The sequence below is a fragment of the Humulus lupulus genome, chromosome 5 (genome assembly GCF_963169125.1).
Source record: "Humulus lupulus chromosome 5, drHumLupu1.1, whole genome shotgun sequence".
Lineage (NCBI taxonomy): Eukaryota > Viridiplantae > Streptophyta > Magnoliopsida > Rosales > Cannabaceae > Humulus > Humulus lupulus.
This window is the reverse complement of record NC_084797.1, coordinates 111,394,342-111,408,346: the sequence shown is the minus strand read 5'-3', so window position 1 is coordinate 111,408,346 and position 14,005 is coordinate 111,394,342. Positions and strand designations below refer to the sequence as shown.

Genomic DNA, 14,005 nt, shown 5'->3' with positions numbered 1-14,005 from the left:
GATGCATATGTAAGTAACTTTCTAAGTTTTGTATCTATGTATATTATTCAATTATATTATGTATTAATTTTCTTGTTTCTAAACTGCAGGATGCCTTGCAGCAATAAGTCTAGACACAATCCCAATCTCAGTCTCAATCTGAATCTGAAGCAGGAAGTGCCAATGTCAATGAGACACAAGTCGTCTCAAAGGTACTTGGTCAATGTCGTGGCCACAACCGAGGTATTGGACGGAAGTTGAAGGGCACTAGTACATTTGCCTCAAGCGCCACCGGATCCTCTTCACAATCAGAGGCATCACAGTTTTCGTCCACCACAGTTGGCCCTCCGACGATACCACCTGAGGCTTTCCAGTTCATGATTCAACACTTCAGTCAAGCCTTTATGACCCAGAACAACAACTTCCAGCAAATACAACAATATTTGCAAACAACAAATCCGAGCATCCAACCTCCACAATTTCAGCCTGTCAACTTGGACATGAACATGATACAGTCCATGATGGCAAGCTTTCAACCACAACAATCACAGCAGCCACAACCACCACAACCAACACAACAGCCCGACGATAATGACTTTGGAATTGATTTTGATGACATTTAGTTTTATTAAGTTACTATTTTTAAATTATTAATATTTTGTGTTGTTTTTATTTATTTTGGAGACAATACTACTTATGTTTTGTTATCTTACATTTTGGAGATTATGAATATTGTTAAATTGGTTTTATTATTTAATTAATAAATTAGTTTTATTTATTTAATTAATTAATATTTAATAATTTATTAAATAAATTTTAATCAATATAATTAATTAAATATAAATTTTTTTTAAATTGTATACCTAGTCGTCGCTGTATATGGAGCGGTCGATGGACCTACAGCGACCACATGTCGTCGCTGTAGAAGTTTTTTTAAATTCAAAATTTCAAATCTTTGCACCACTAACAGCAACGACATGTCGTCGCAATATCCCAGTCCAACCGAAAAAATAGATTTCCTACTATGACCGACATGTCGTCGCTGTAGTAAAACCCTACTGCGACGACTGCGTATTGTCGTCGCCGTAGATTGCTACACATACGGACCTACAACGATATTGTTGTTGCGACGACATATCGTTGCTGTCTATCTCAAGCGATGACTTCTTGATCTACAGCGACGACAAAAGTCGTCGCTATAGAGTCTTTTTCTTGTAGTGCATTGATCACACCTTTCAACTTTCTCTCTAGCTCTCCAACATCACCCTTTTTCATGAAGATCGAAACTCATCAATAAGTGCTTGACTTATGTGAGTTTAAGGCTTTTGGTATCTCTATCATCATTCCTCCATTGTTGGATGCTCAAGTATCTCCCAAGAGCTTGGAATAGAGAAATTGGACAGAGATTATATCTCGTGCAAGCTTTGGTTTTGGGTTACGCATTCTATTTCGTTTTGTGACTTTAGTTATTGTGCTCATCATTTTATATGATTCATTTTTTTTGTATTCACTGCCTTGAGTTGTAATTTACATAGTGATCAGGGTTATGTATATCCAACACATCCAAGTCTAGAATATTGATCCTTACACTCTTATCAGGCTGAGGAATTCTCCTCACATATTCAAAAGCTAGCCACCCAAGGTTCTGCTACCGATCGCCAATTGGCGACTCCAAAACTCTAGATGTCCTGAGTTTTGGATTTGTAAGTTTGTTTAGCCAAAGAGGATAAATATTTTGTGGTTTACAGAGATGCCTTTACATAATTACTTTGACCATACAAGGATTATAACATTTTGATTATGTCCAGTATTGCAAGATATGGAATAATTTTACCCTGCCATAACATGATTATATGTGGTGGCTTTTGTTAAGTAACATCAAGAAGTGAATACAAAATTGAAAGATACGGCTTTTATAAAATTGTGAGATTTAAATTTCAAGTCAGATTATGATCTCTGTACAATTGCTTCACAACCTCAACAAAGAAAAAGAAACATAAAATGAGAATTAGTTGGAAGCTGCCCAAAACCCATGAAAACCAAGAGGGAAATTTAGGTGTTTAGGGACTTCAAGTCTGGCCACAAGCGCGTCGGTTTCACCAATTCTTTTGGCATTCAATATAACCAGGTAGCATTTTTGTACTGAAACTGCATACTGGAAAAAAAAAAAAAAAAAAGATGAGCAAGCTAGCAAGGAAGTCAACATTAGACATCACAATCGTGTTGGTACAGTAACACTTGCCTCGATAATGAGAAGGTAGCCATCGTCTTCTTCAGTTCCTATGGGAACAAAAGTAGGCTCTCCGATGAATCGTCGGCTACCAACGGACCATGTGTGGACGGATTTGGTTACAACGTTTAGCTTGGCCACTGTGTCGAACGGAAAATGAGGCAAAGCAGGACGTGACCCTGATGAAGTTGCTGCATATACGTAAGTGTTTTTGGTTCCTGAAAATGCTGGGTTTATAGCTGGGAAATCGGATGACTTGCTCCATTTGTTTTGAGTCTCCACTTCACAATTACCATTTGCAGCATCTACGGTGATAGATACCTACAAGGTTGATTCAATTGTATTTGTTTTGTTTAATCTAAGAAGCTACTGTATATACTATCACACTACCTCTAGATACTACACTTTTTTTATTGAAAAAAATGACATGCAAAGAAGGAAGAAAATGGCATGTATTAAATGTCAACTTAATCAAGCAACATTCTTAAAATTACTTATATTTTGTTAAGGTTATGAATGGTTAGTAAATTCTAAGTGATAATTTTTTCAAACATACATGAATTTAAGAGAGGGAAATATGAACCTGAAGTAAGTGAGGCAATGTGTCTATTTTGCCTTGATTTAAGTTCATAATGGAAGGATCTAGTTTACCATTATGCCAATCATACCCTGTAGACAATCCCGGTAAATTAATTACAATTATCTTTAGATATATATATATATATATATTTGTGTAATTTATTAATGAGGAATTTTAATTACCAAATAGTTTGTGGAAATTGAACCATTGATAAGAACAAGCAGAAGCATGTATCTGGATATTCATCTTATTCCCATTGTCCTCCAAAGTTTGGTAAGCATTGCCAACATGGAGTAACCACAACTGTGAATTAGCTTCCAAAGGCACTCTCCAATCACGCTTTATTTTATTTTCATTAGGGAAACGAGGAAGTAAGTAAATTGGTGTTGTCATTTTGCCTGGATTCACTGACAATGCCTCTATCATTGGACTAAGCCCACTTACTGCTGTCATTGCACCTATCAAATATCGTATAAATATATATATAATTTTTCATAAATTATAATAAACTTTCTAAAATAAAATAAATAAAGAAGTTTAATTACCGAGAACATTAAGTTTGATTCGGTTAGCAAATATTATGTAGTAACTATCGGTAAAAGCCCAATCGTGGATCATCAAGTGCTCAGGTATCTGGAACTCTCGTTGATGCAAGAGCTTGAAATTTGAGTCAAATTCTGCAAAATGAAAAATTAAATATTGTATTATCATTATGATTAGTTGAGCGCGCTATATACACTATAGCCTTTTCTATATAGGAAAACTCAGCTTTGAAAATGACAAAAGGACATTAGCCTAAATTAATCTATATATTACTTACCATAAAATGTAAAATTACTACAGGGAAGTAGCATATCTTCTGCATTGCATGACACAGTAAGAAGTCTATTCCTTCGAGTATCCATCTTATAATGAGACAACATCCGTTTTGGAGGCATCTTGAACACTCCTGTATAACCAGTTATTCCTTATCATATAAATAAATAAACAAAAATAAAATTGACAAGTAACAACAAAAAGAGTTAAGTACTGTTATTATTAGTAAACATTGTTAAATATTTGAAGATTTAAATGAAAAACAATACTCCCAAAATATTAATATAACTATTGGCATCATTTTTTACCAAGATTATACCTTTTATTTATTAATACAAGTTCGAACACTTTATGAGTAATACTTTTGTAGTACCTAGAAAAGTCAATATAAGTTAAAAAAAAATTGTACCCAATTTTGGTCAGCAAATTATAATATGAACAAATTATTCTTAATTAAATAATTAAAATATTTTAAAAAATATTCTGACATGTGTCATATTATAAATAGTCCAATGTATATTTTTTATTTTACTTTTAAAATTAACAAATAATTAGATTTAAAAAGATTTCATTTAAAAAATAAAAAATCTTTCTTCTTCTTTTCTTCTTCTTCCAAATCTGGGATGTTGCAAGTGGTTGGAAGTGGGCATTATTGGGAAGTGGAGGCATCTCAGCTGATGGTAGTTAGGGTGGAGGGCTTCAATGCAGGTGACTGCACGGGCAACAGGCTATTCTGACGATGTGGCTTTGGCGCAGGTGACATGGGGGGCTAGGATGTCTTTGACAATGAACCTCAATGTCCTCTCATCCTTGACTCTAAAATTTTCCAACCTCACTGTCCCTTACGAGTCCAAGTGTGGCACACATTTGACAAGGGTGGGACTAGCCGACCCACTCGTGTTGTGCCTCGTGCCTCATTCCAAGCATAGATTAGGTCGGCTTATTTCTTCATTCGAGACTAAATATGGGCTTGAAATTCTTGCCCACTTCCAAACCCATATTATTATTACTAAAAAAATGTGAGAATGGAGATTTGAACCCCCAAACTCCTCTTTAATAGTTAAGGAACCAAACAATAAGTCAAATGTGGTTTTTATTTAAGGATAAATACTAATTTGGCCCATGTATTTTGCAAAAGTACTCAATCAAACCTCGTGTTTTATTAAATGATAATTTGGATCCTACATTTTCCAAAATGGTTCTTTAGGTCCGATTTTAGTCAAAAAAAATTAATAAGACCAAAATGCTCTTGAGTTTTTTAATGAATGAATTAATTAAATAATTAAAAAAATTAAAATAATAAATAAATAAAGCCTTAATAAAATAAAATAAAAAACATAATAATTTTAATAAAAACTAAAACCTAATTCTAACCTAAACATCTACTTTTCTTCTTCTTTGCAAGTGGATATGGATGACAAAGATTGGTGCAATAGGTGGAGGTTGAGTGTAGCAAGGGGGTTTGGCATGACAATGTTGGGTTTGATAAGGGGTATGGTGTGAGGAGGATGTGTGTGAAAGGCGGCTTTGGTGAGACAAGCAGATCTGGAGGCAACAAGTGGGTGCGAGGTCTCTGTTTCGACAAGTACAAGTATAAGGACATTATAATGAGGAGTTTTCTTTTCTTTTCTTTAAAAAAATAAAATTATTATTAAATTTTTTTGAGTTTGAACATCAGATCTGGTACTATTGATGTAGGTGTTCTGTTGAACTTGATTAGTTATAAAATTCGGTCAGGTGTCATTGGAATGGTGGTTTGAATTTTTTATTGAAGTTGTTGTATTGATGTTGAATCTGGGTTTGAAGAATGAACTCAAGAAGATGAAGTTTTGGGTTTTGAATCTTAGTTATGAAGTTTGAACATTATTAGTTTTAATTATTTAGTTTGATTTTTAATTTGTGTTTGAATTTTTAATTAGATTTTGATTAATTTGGTTGATGTTATAAGTTAAGAATTAATTTTGGGTTTTAAGTTTAGTTTTTTATTTTAATTTTTGGCTTTTAAGTATTTTTTTAACTAAGTAATATATTTTTATTTTAAAATAAATTTAATTTATTTTTTATTTAAAAATTTATTTTAAATTATTTAATTAATTCATTAATAAAAAACTTGAGGGTATTTTGGTCATGTTGATTTTTTTTACCAAAATCGGACCCTAGATACTATTTTGAAAAACGCAAGGTCTGAATTGTCATTTAACAAAACATAGGGTCTGATTGAGTACTTTTGCAAAACATAGGCACAAAAATAGTATTTAACATTTATTTAACATTTATTTTTATATTTTTTTTCAACAATATTTTACACACATTTATATTAAAAATATTTATAATTATTAATAATTTTAATTTGAATACATATGAATAATACTCAAATTTGTAACACAAATCTTAAGATAAATTAATATATTGTTTTTAATTTTATAGTTTACAATTATTTTAATTATAGGACTAAATACTCAAAGGTATACTAAACTTTAATTTTCAATTTAATTTTAATACAATTCACAAATAAATATTTATTAGTTTTATTAATGTAAAATTATTAGGCTTAATTCAAAGTTTTCACCATGTTGTGTTTTCAAGTTAGTATATTCGTGCTTACGCGTTGTGCATTCGGGCTTGTTGCATCGTACCATGTTGTGCCTTCGTTCTTGACATCTAGGCCCCCTTAACTTCATGACGTATCTGGGCGAGGCTCATATTTTTCATGTTGTGTCGAGCTTAAGCATTACTCGGCTCGTGTGGGACTCGTGCCGTGTCAAAAAGTTCTACCCGCATTTACAACTTTATTTATGATAGTATAGAGAGAGATAGAGAAGAAGATTAAATTTAAAAAAAAAAAAAAAAAGTAGAGGGAGGGAGAGAGGGTAAAGGGGAGAGATACTTTTTAAATAATTTTAAATTTTAATTAATTAATTAATCTGATTTAGTGTTTTATTTTTGTTAATCATTATATATTTTTATTATTTTTTATTTTAAAAAATCTAAGTTGGACCACAATATGACATGTAGTGTCAAAAAATGAAAACAAAATTTCATGTTATTTTAGTCAAATCATTGCTTCCAAAATCTAGTCTTGAAACATTCTCCTACTTCTTATTTTAAGATTGCCTACTTCACGAATCCAACTTTTTAAAGAATAAGGTTTCACATACTAAATTAAAAATTTTATTTCAAAAGATAGTGGCATAGTGGCAAATGATGACCTTTCAAGGTTCTTATTCCGGCCATCAAAGAGTTGATTTCTACCAGCTAACGCAGTGAGTTTAAAATTATTTCCTCTCTTATAGGTCTGCCTTTCTTAGGTTGAAGTGATCCATTGTGCTTGGTAGACTCCCTAGATTATCGTTGGGAAAGCATAAGACATGTCCATTTCTATTCCACGTGTGGTTCCAGTAAATTCCTAAAATGGCGTTGGACTGAAAGTGTGAGGACACCACTAATCCTCTTTTTTGTTTAGTAAATTCTTTTTCTTAGAAAATACAATTTTTCTATCACAATTCAATCAACCCCTAAATTTTTTAAATACATATAAGTATAACTAACAATAAATTAGTTATATTGAAAATTTTGTTTACCAAAATTAAACGAAAGTATCATTTTATATCAATTTTATCATTTCAAGTTACCACATTAGTATTATTTATAACAAATTATCCAAACTCTTTTGTTAACTAAAACACAACATATGGCTCTAAATAAATTTATTTCCTTCTTTATCTACAATTGATATGATGATAAATATATATATATATATATATATATATATATATAACTATAATTGAAAAAAAAAAGTAATACACGGTGACTTTTATTATGATGATTTGTTGATAAAAAAATATAAGTTCGATACATAAGAAGGATATATCTAAATATGTTATTCATCTTGTGCTATATTTTAATGTGAAAAATCTAACTATATTTCTATATTACTAGGTGCAAGTATGTTGCAATACACGCTTGTTTGGTTTTATTTAGAAAATTTATTAATTATTTTTATTAAGTTTTTAGGATTGTCATATAAATTTTAAATAAATATACAATATTATGTATAAAATAATGACATAAACATATAAAAAGAAAAGTTAAACTAAAATACACTATGGTTTTTTTTATAAATAATATGATAACTTTATAAATCATAAACTACTCTATTCAAAGTACAAAACACCAATGGTATTATTCAAAGCAAACATAAATGATTGAAGAAAAAAAATTGTTTATTCTTAATTGGATAGATGTAATTCAAATTTTTTATGTAGTTACACAGTGAAACTATTTATATACACACTACACATGTATACATATTTTTTTTATGTGCAAGATATATATATATATATATATTATACTACTAGGTAGAAGCAACGTGCATTGTACGTTTGCATAATTTTAAAGTCGTAAACATTCTCTATAATTTTAATAAAAACTGGTTCACTATTTTTCTTTAAATATATATATATATATAATAGAATGAATTATAGTTCTATAGTATATATAAATATTTATATCAATAATCTCTACATATATGACATCTAAATACAATGTTGACATGTATATATATTTACAAGACTACATGACACATATATAAAATACAATAATATTTAAAAAGAATTTAATAATATAAATAAAATAAGAATAGAAAAAGTTATAGTGTAGATAGTAGTATAGATGCATCAACTACTTTTAGTTTTTAATGTATTTCACAATGTACTTTGATGAAGAAAAAGAGCTTCAATCACTTGATAAAAAACAAACTATCACACAAATTTATAAGATAAAAATATATATATATCTTTATTATTTTTAAATAAATATGATTTAATTATTTAAATTATCATAAAATATCTTTAAAATATCATATTTAAAAATTTTTTTTTGTTATTTAAGCTTATGTTTTTTCTAATTTTTGAATTTGGCAGTGACAACAAAATATTATATATTTTATGTTTAATATAATATTAAATTTAAGTTTAATTAAATTTTATTTAAGTTATAAAATATATGATTTTATTATTTTTAAATAATTATTATTATAAAATATCTCAAAAACATCATATTTTAATTTGTTTAATTATTCATTTATTTAATTTTATTTAGGTTTAAGTCATATTTACATTCTACCGTTAAATATAATAATATTTTGATAAATATAATAATATTCCATAATTAACGGAAAAAAATGATTAAAATCAAGAATTTTCCTTGTATGTATACATATTTATTATATAGAATATATATAGATACTATGTACGCTTTTTTTATATACAATAATTTTAATAAAGTTAGTTTATTTTTTCTTAAAAAACATATAACTTAAAGATAAATAACCGTATTTTGTCAAAAAAAATAAACAAATAAATAACCGTACCGTATAGAATTGGTCTCAAGAGGCGTACGGCCAATCCCCACGCATCACCATCGACCTTATTATAAACAACATCCGAGATCGAATCACAGCCGTTGACCACTTCAAGCTTTCCGATGGTATTCAACGTTCGAGATTCAATCTCATAAGGGTCGCCACCTTCCCACAAACACAGCAGCCTTCCTCCCCACATCAAAACGCTCGTATTGGCTACGTTCTTCATGACCTTAGTGTTCCCAAGCTTCTGTCCTCCTTTCAACACAGAAAACGGTCCCCGGTAAGCGAACCGCCACGTGCCAGTTTCCGGGTCATGCTCTTCTCTTTGGGCCTCAGTCTGCACGTACCGAGCCATGAAATTGACCTCCCGAGATGAGTCGAAAACGAAGGCTCTGAGGTAGCCATGGCCATCCAAAGGGTGCACCGTCGAGCCATGGTCGTCTGAGAATATCCCCGGTCCGGTCAAGTAATACGTACCGATGGGAAAATCAGCCGGAACAGCGCCGTCGATGACTCGAAGTGTTACCGGTTCGGCTGTCTCCGATCGTTGTGACACGAAAAGAAACTGATAGTCCCAAAATGCAGCAGTGGAGTCTTCGACGACGTCGTTGTGGGAAGTTATTGGGAAATTAGTGTTATAACTAGTGGTAGTGACGCGGTTGTCGTCGACGGACGTGGAAATGGAAAGGGCTGCTGGTGTTGTTTTAGTAAGCGGTGACGGATGAACTCGGTGAACGGCAGGTGATTGGAGCGAAGAAGGGAGCTTTGGAGGAATAATTTGGAGGCATAAGTTGGTCAGCATTGTTCGAGAATATAATAGTTTTTGAAGTTTATTTAGAGTGCGCCGGGCAGTGAACCATTCTATCAATTATATATATATACATATATATATATATGCACACACACACATTACATTGGATCTTGTTAACTAATGTGTGTAGACGCAAGCCATATATAATAATAGAAATTGTTAAGAAATTTGCCACTGAGATTCGATGTTATAACGGATTTGCCATTGTTGGGTTTACGTGGATTGTACCTTTGCCCGCCAATGCGTGCATGGTGGTTCGTGGGGGCATATGACATGTTTATTGGAGGACTTGTGGGGGAATTTGAAGAAGAGATGGCAGACATGATACTTCATTTTTTATTACCTCATAATAGACACACATATATATATATATATATATATATATATGTATGCCTTTGAATTTTTTCTTAATCAAGCCAGAATAAGTAGATTTGATAGCCTTCGACCTGTCACCACTCCGGATTACCCACTTCGGGTGAACTAACTACAATTAAGGGTTGTTATGGAGTATTATTGGTGTCTAACTGTTTCAAGAAATAACTGTACTAGACAAAAACTCAAAAATTGACTTTTATTACTCTCAATCTTAGCCCACTTACAATCCTAGAGCTAATCAACTAACTTATAATATGCTAATTACCCACTTGCTAAATCTAGCATTTCCGTTAATTTTGATATGTACTGGGCTGATTCAATTCCTCCGTGTATCTCGCATATTATAGTGGTTGAATCTTTTTAATAAAATTTCCCATTTTCTCTTAAAAAAAAAATTAATTCATTGACATTAGGTTATGCAACCCGCTCAACCTAAAGTTTAGAATGATACAAGTGTCAATCGGTCTCCTGCCTAAATAAAAAATAATAATCATCGACCTTTTTTTCCAACTTATTAAGTTGTAATTTATTACAAATTTTTAACTGAAAAATATATAAAATAATATATGAGAGAGTTATTAATTAATTATCTCAATTTAACAAATTAAAAGTTTATAACTAAACATTCAAAAAAAATTATAATACATTATTATATATATATATTTAGAAAAATATATGTTAAATTTCTTATTTGGTCAGGTCAAGTTGTATTGGGAGGACCATCGTTAATTTAATCTTAGGTTTGAAAAAAATGCTTGAATTGTTCGAGATGTCTTTTTCTTTTTTCTTTTTCTTCTTTTAAGCTTTTTAGATTGTTATAGGTTAGATTGTCAAATTCTATTAACATCCACTACAACAAAAATGGTATTTATGGGCGACAAATAATACCCAAAATCGTCGCTGATAGTAATTAGCAGCGACATATCGCCCTAATAATTAGTATTAGCGGTGACAGTTTCGCCCCTAATAATCGTGTTTCCCATATCATATTTCGCCCCTAATAATATAATATTATCATCGACTTTTATATTATTAAGGGCGACAAAAATCGCCCATAATATTTTTAAATAATTAAAAATAATAATAATAAATTATTAAAATAAAATATTAAAATAATAATTTTTAATTTATAATATCAAAATGAAATATGCATAAAAATAATAATACTAAAATTAATTATGCATAAAATTAATAATTTATTCAAATTACACAACTAATACAATATTATCCAAATTAAATATCCATACAATAATATATTAATTAAAAGTTATTGTTTAATACAATAATATATAAAACATCTCAACCATCGGCGTCCTCTGTATTGTCCCCTTCTTCTGGTGCCTGCGGTGGCTGCAGTGCCTGTGGTGTGTGCGAAGGCATCACTCATGGATACTGTGGAGGTAACGATGATCCTCCAGATCCATACATGTATGGATTCGGATAGGGCGGAGGTTGAGACAACGACCCACTCATATGAGGAAGCGGGGGTTGGGACAAAGGTCTGTTCATATGAGAATGATAAGCCTGAGGGTACGGAGGCATCGACCATTGATACATATATGGCTGGGCCAAAGGTTGAGATGTATTGCATCTCCACATTTGTTGCCGGACATTTTTCAGGTGGAAGCTGCTAATACACGTACTGAAGTTGTTCATTCATGACCGTCACAAGGTCAACCAATTCACGTATTTCCTCAGTCGATTGTTGAGGTGGTGCCTGAGACTGAGTGTTTTGAGAGGGATGGGTTAATGTTTTTCCCTTTAATTTGCAACCAACCCCTCGCTGGTGGCCCCGCCTTTCACCAAGAACCTCACTTAGTATCTTTATTTGATCGACCGAGGAAGAATCATCGGTACCAAATTCAACTGTCTGTCGAGTCTCAGCTTCAAGAGTTGACTTCAACTTAACCTGTTTTTTTTTAATTATAGTACAAAAGAAAAATATAATTATTTGAATTGATAATAAAGTTAAACTTGCATAATCTCGTTCAATATCCACGTTGACAAAATTCTTGTTATTTTTTGTCCAGTGATACTCCTTCCATTCCTCAATGAGGTTAGGGTTCAACTAATAAAGAAAATGAGAATGTTAGAGAACTTATAAATTCACACAACTTAATTAAGTTAATATTTTCACTTACTTGTTCGTGATGAGTAGTCGCTAATGATTTTGTGCCCTGTGTTGTATAGTACTCCATTTGGTCTTGATTTATTTTGTTCTTCACGGAGCGCGCAATAAACTATGGACTCCTAAAAAACTCACAAATTTGTTTCCACTCATCGGTGTTGACATCTTTGGGTGGATTCTTTAGGACCTCGTCCCAATCATCTGGTCCTTTGTAGAACTTTTTGAAGTGGGCGTGCTGCTTAGTTTTCCTATATCGGTATCTCTTAGCCATCTCAGCATCGATACTGTCAATAAGGGTGGTATAATCTGGTCGCCCATCTATTTGATAGATGTGCTACAATCAAGAGAAAACATGTTAATCGTGCTAGAATTATAATACAATTATTATTAAAGTAAATTCTAAAAAAATTACCTTCATTTTACCAATGACACTGTCCTTATATCATTTTGGGACACTAGTCCAATCCTTGTAATATCCTAGAACTGCTGATGTGACTTGGGTGCCCAAAAGACGGACAAAAGCAGCATGTTCCATTTCCACCACCTTGTACGTGATAGGGTCAACCACTATGGGGAGTGGAAGTCCAGCTTCTCACCTTCTGTTGTCTAAATTTTTCCCAGCGGCAAGCCCACAACCTTTTCTCTTTGGTGGAGTTGTTGTATTGTTTTAAATAAGTGCATCATATAAGTTCTAATTAGAAATAAATAAAGAATAAATTTTAAAATACATGACTCGCAACTGGATGGGATCGTAGTAGGATCCGGTGGATCTTGACCACCACCATCTCTGCCATGGTATGAAGCTACATCTGCTGACATCTTTAAACTAAATATGACCAAATTTGTTTGTTAGTATGAATATCAGATATATATTATTTATGATTATATAGTTGTAATGACCACATAATTATTATTTAACATTTCTGATTACAAATCCACAACATAACAAATCCATAAATCGTTCAACATTTTTTAAATATAAAGTTTTTCTTATACAAATATGAGAACTAAGTACAATAGTCACTGTCATCACTTATCAAATTAACATCTATAGGTGAAACATGATTGGTGTTATCATCATCACTAAGGTCAACGAGTAAATCATCCTCGTCATCAGCTTCTTCTACGCCTTCGACTTCTTCTTCTTCATCATCATTAATAAAATCATCGGTATCTTGAGCAGTTGAATAAGGTTGAGCGACATTGCCTATGAATGTTGTTGGTTGATTAGACTGTTGAACAACCAACTCCCCGAGCTCAACAGTCAATACGAAATTGGATGAGTTTGTGTCATGTATAACATCAATATCAGCAATCTAATCAGAACTGTCCGGAATATCCCAAACTTGCCTATGATTCACTTCTTCAACAACTTTCCAAGCTCAACCTCTAACTAGATCATCGAGATAGAAGACTTGTTTAGCTTGGCTAGCGAGGATGTATGGTTCATCTTTATACTATTCGTCGCTCACATTTATACTGGTGACATTATTTTCAGTAATTATTTTCTTTTTTTTCAGGTCCGTGTTGAACCATTTACATTGAAACAATACCACTGAATATACACCAGTATAAGATATCTTTATTATCTCTTCAAGTTGTCCATAATAGTTAAAACCTTCTGTCTCAGCAACACACACTCCACTATTTTGTGTAATACGATTTTAATCCCGATAGTGTGTAACATATCGAACACCATTCACTATACATGCTTGATAGGA

At 31.8% G+C, this 14,005-nt stretch overlaps 1 protein-coding gene across 1 annotated transcript; it reads right to left on the bottom strand.

Annotated features, from left to right (window-relative positions):
- Positions 1–1,890: 1,890 nt before the first annotated feature.
- LOC133780550 (carotenoid cleavage dioxygenase 7, chloroplastic) lies at positions 1,891–9,858 on the bottom strand. Its single transcript, XM_062220221.1, has 7 exons — positions 8,977–9,858; positions 3,610–3,738; positions 3,335–3,466; positions 2,972–3,247; positions 2,793–2,878; positions 2,222–2,530; positions 1,891–2,134 (listed from the first exon to the last, which is right to left on the bottom strand). Exons 1-7 carry the CDS (start codon positions 9,770–9,772, stop codon positions 1,988–1,990), a joined length of 1,875 nt encoding a protein of 624 aa, XP_062076205.1. The 5' UTR covers positions 9,773–9,858; the 3' UTR covers positions 1,891–1,987.
- Between the last annotated feature and the right edge of the window lie 4,147 nt (positions 9,859–14,005).

What these genes read in the sequence shown, in the direction of transcription:
- LOC133780550 (XM_062220221.1), bottom strand. Translation starts at nt 9,772, where the DNA reads ATGCTGACCAACTTATGCCTCCAAATTATTCCTCCAAAGCTCCCTTCT. An exon ending in CAATTTCCACAAACTATTTG is followed by an intron (nt 2,879 to 2,971) that starts GTAATTAAAATT and finishes GATTGTCTACAG; the next exon opens with GGTATGATTGGCATAATGGT. An exon ending in GCTACCTTCTCATTATCGAG is followed by an intron (nt 2,135 to 2,221) that starts GCAAGTGTTACT and finishes TTTTTTTTCCAG; the next exon opens with TATGCAGTTTCAGTACAAAA.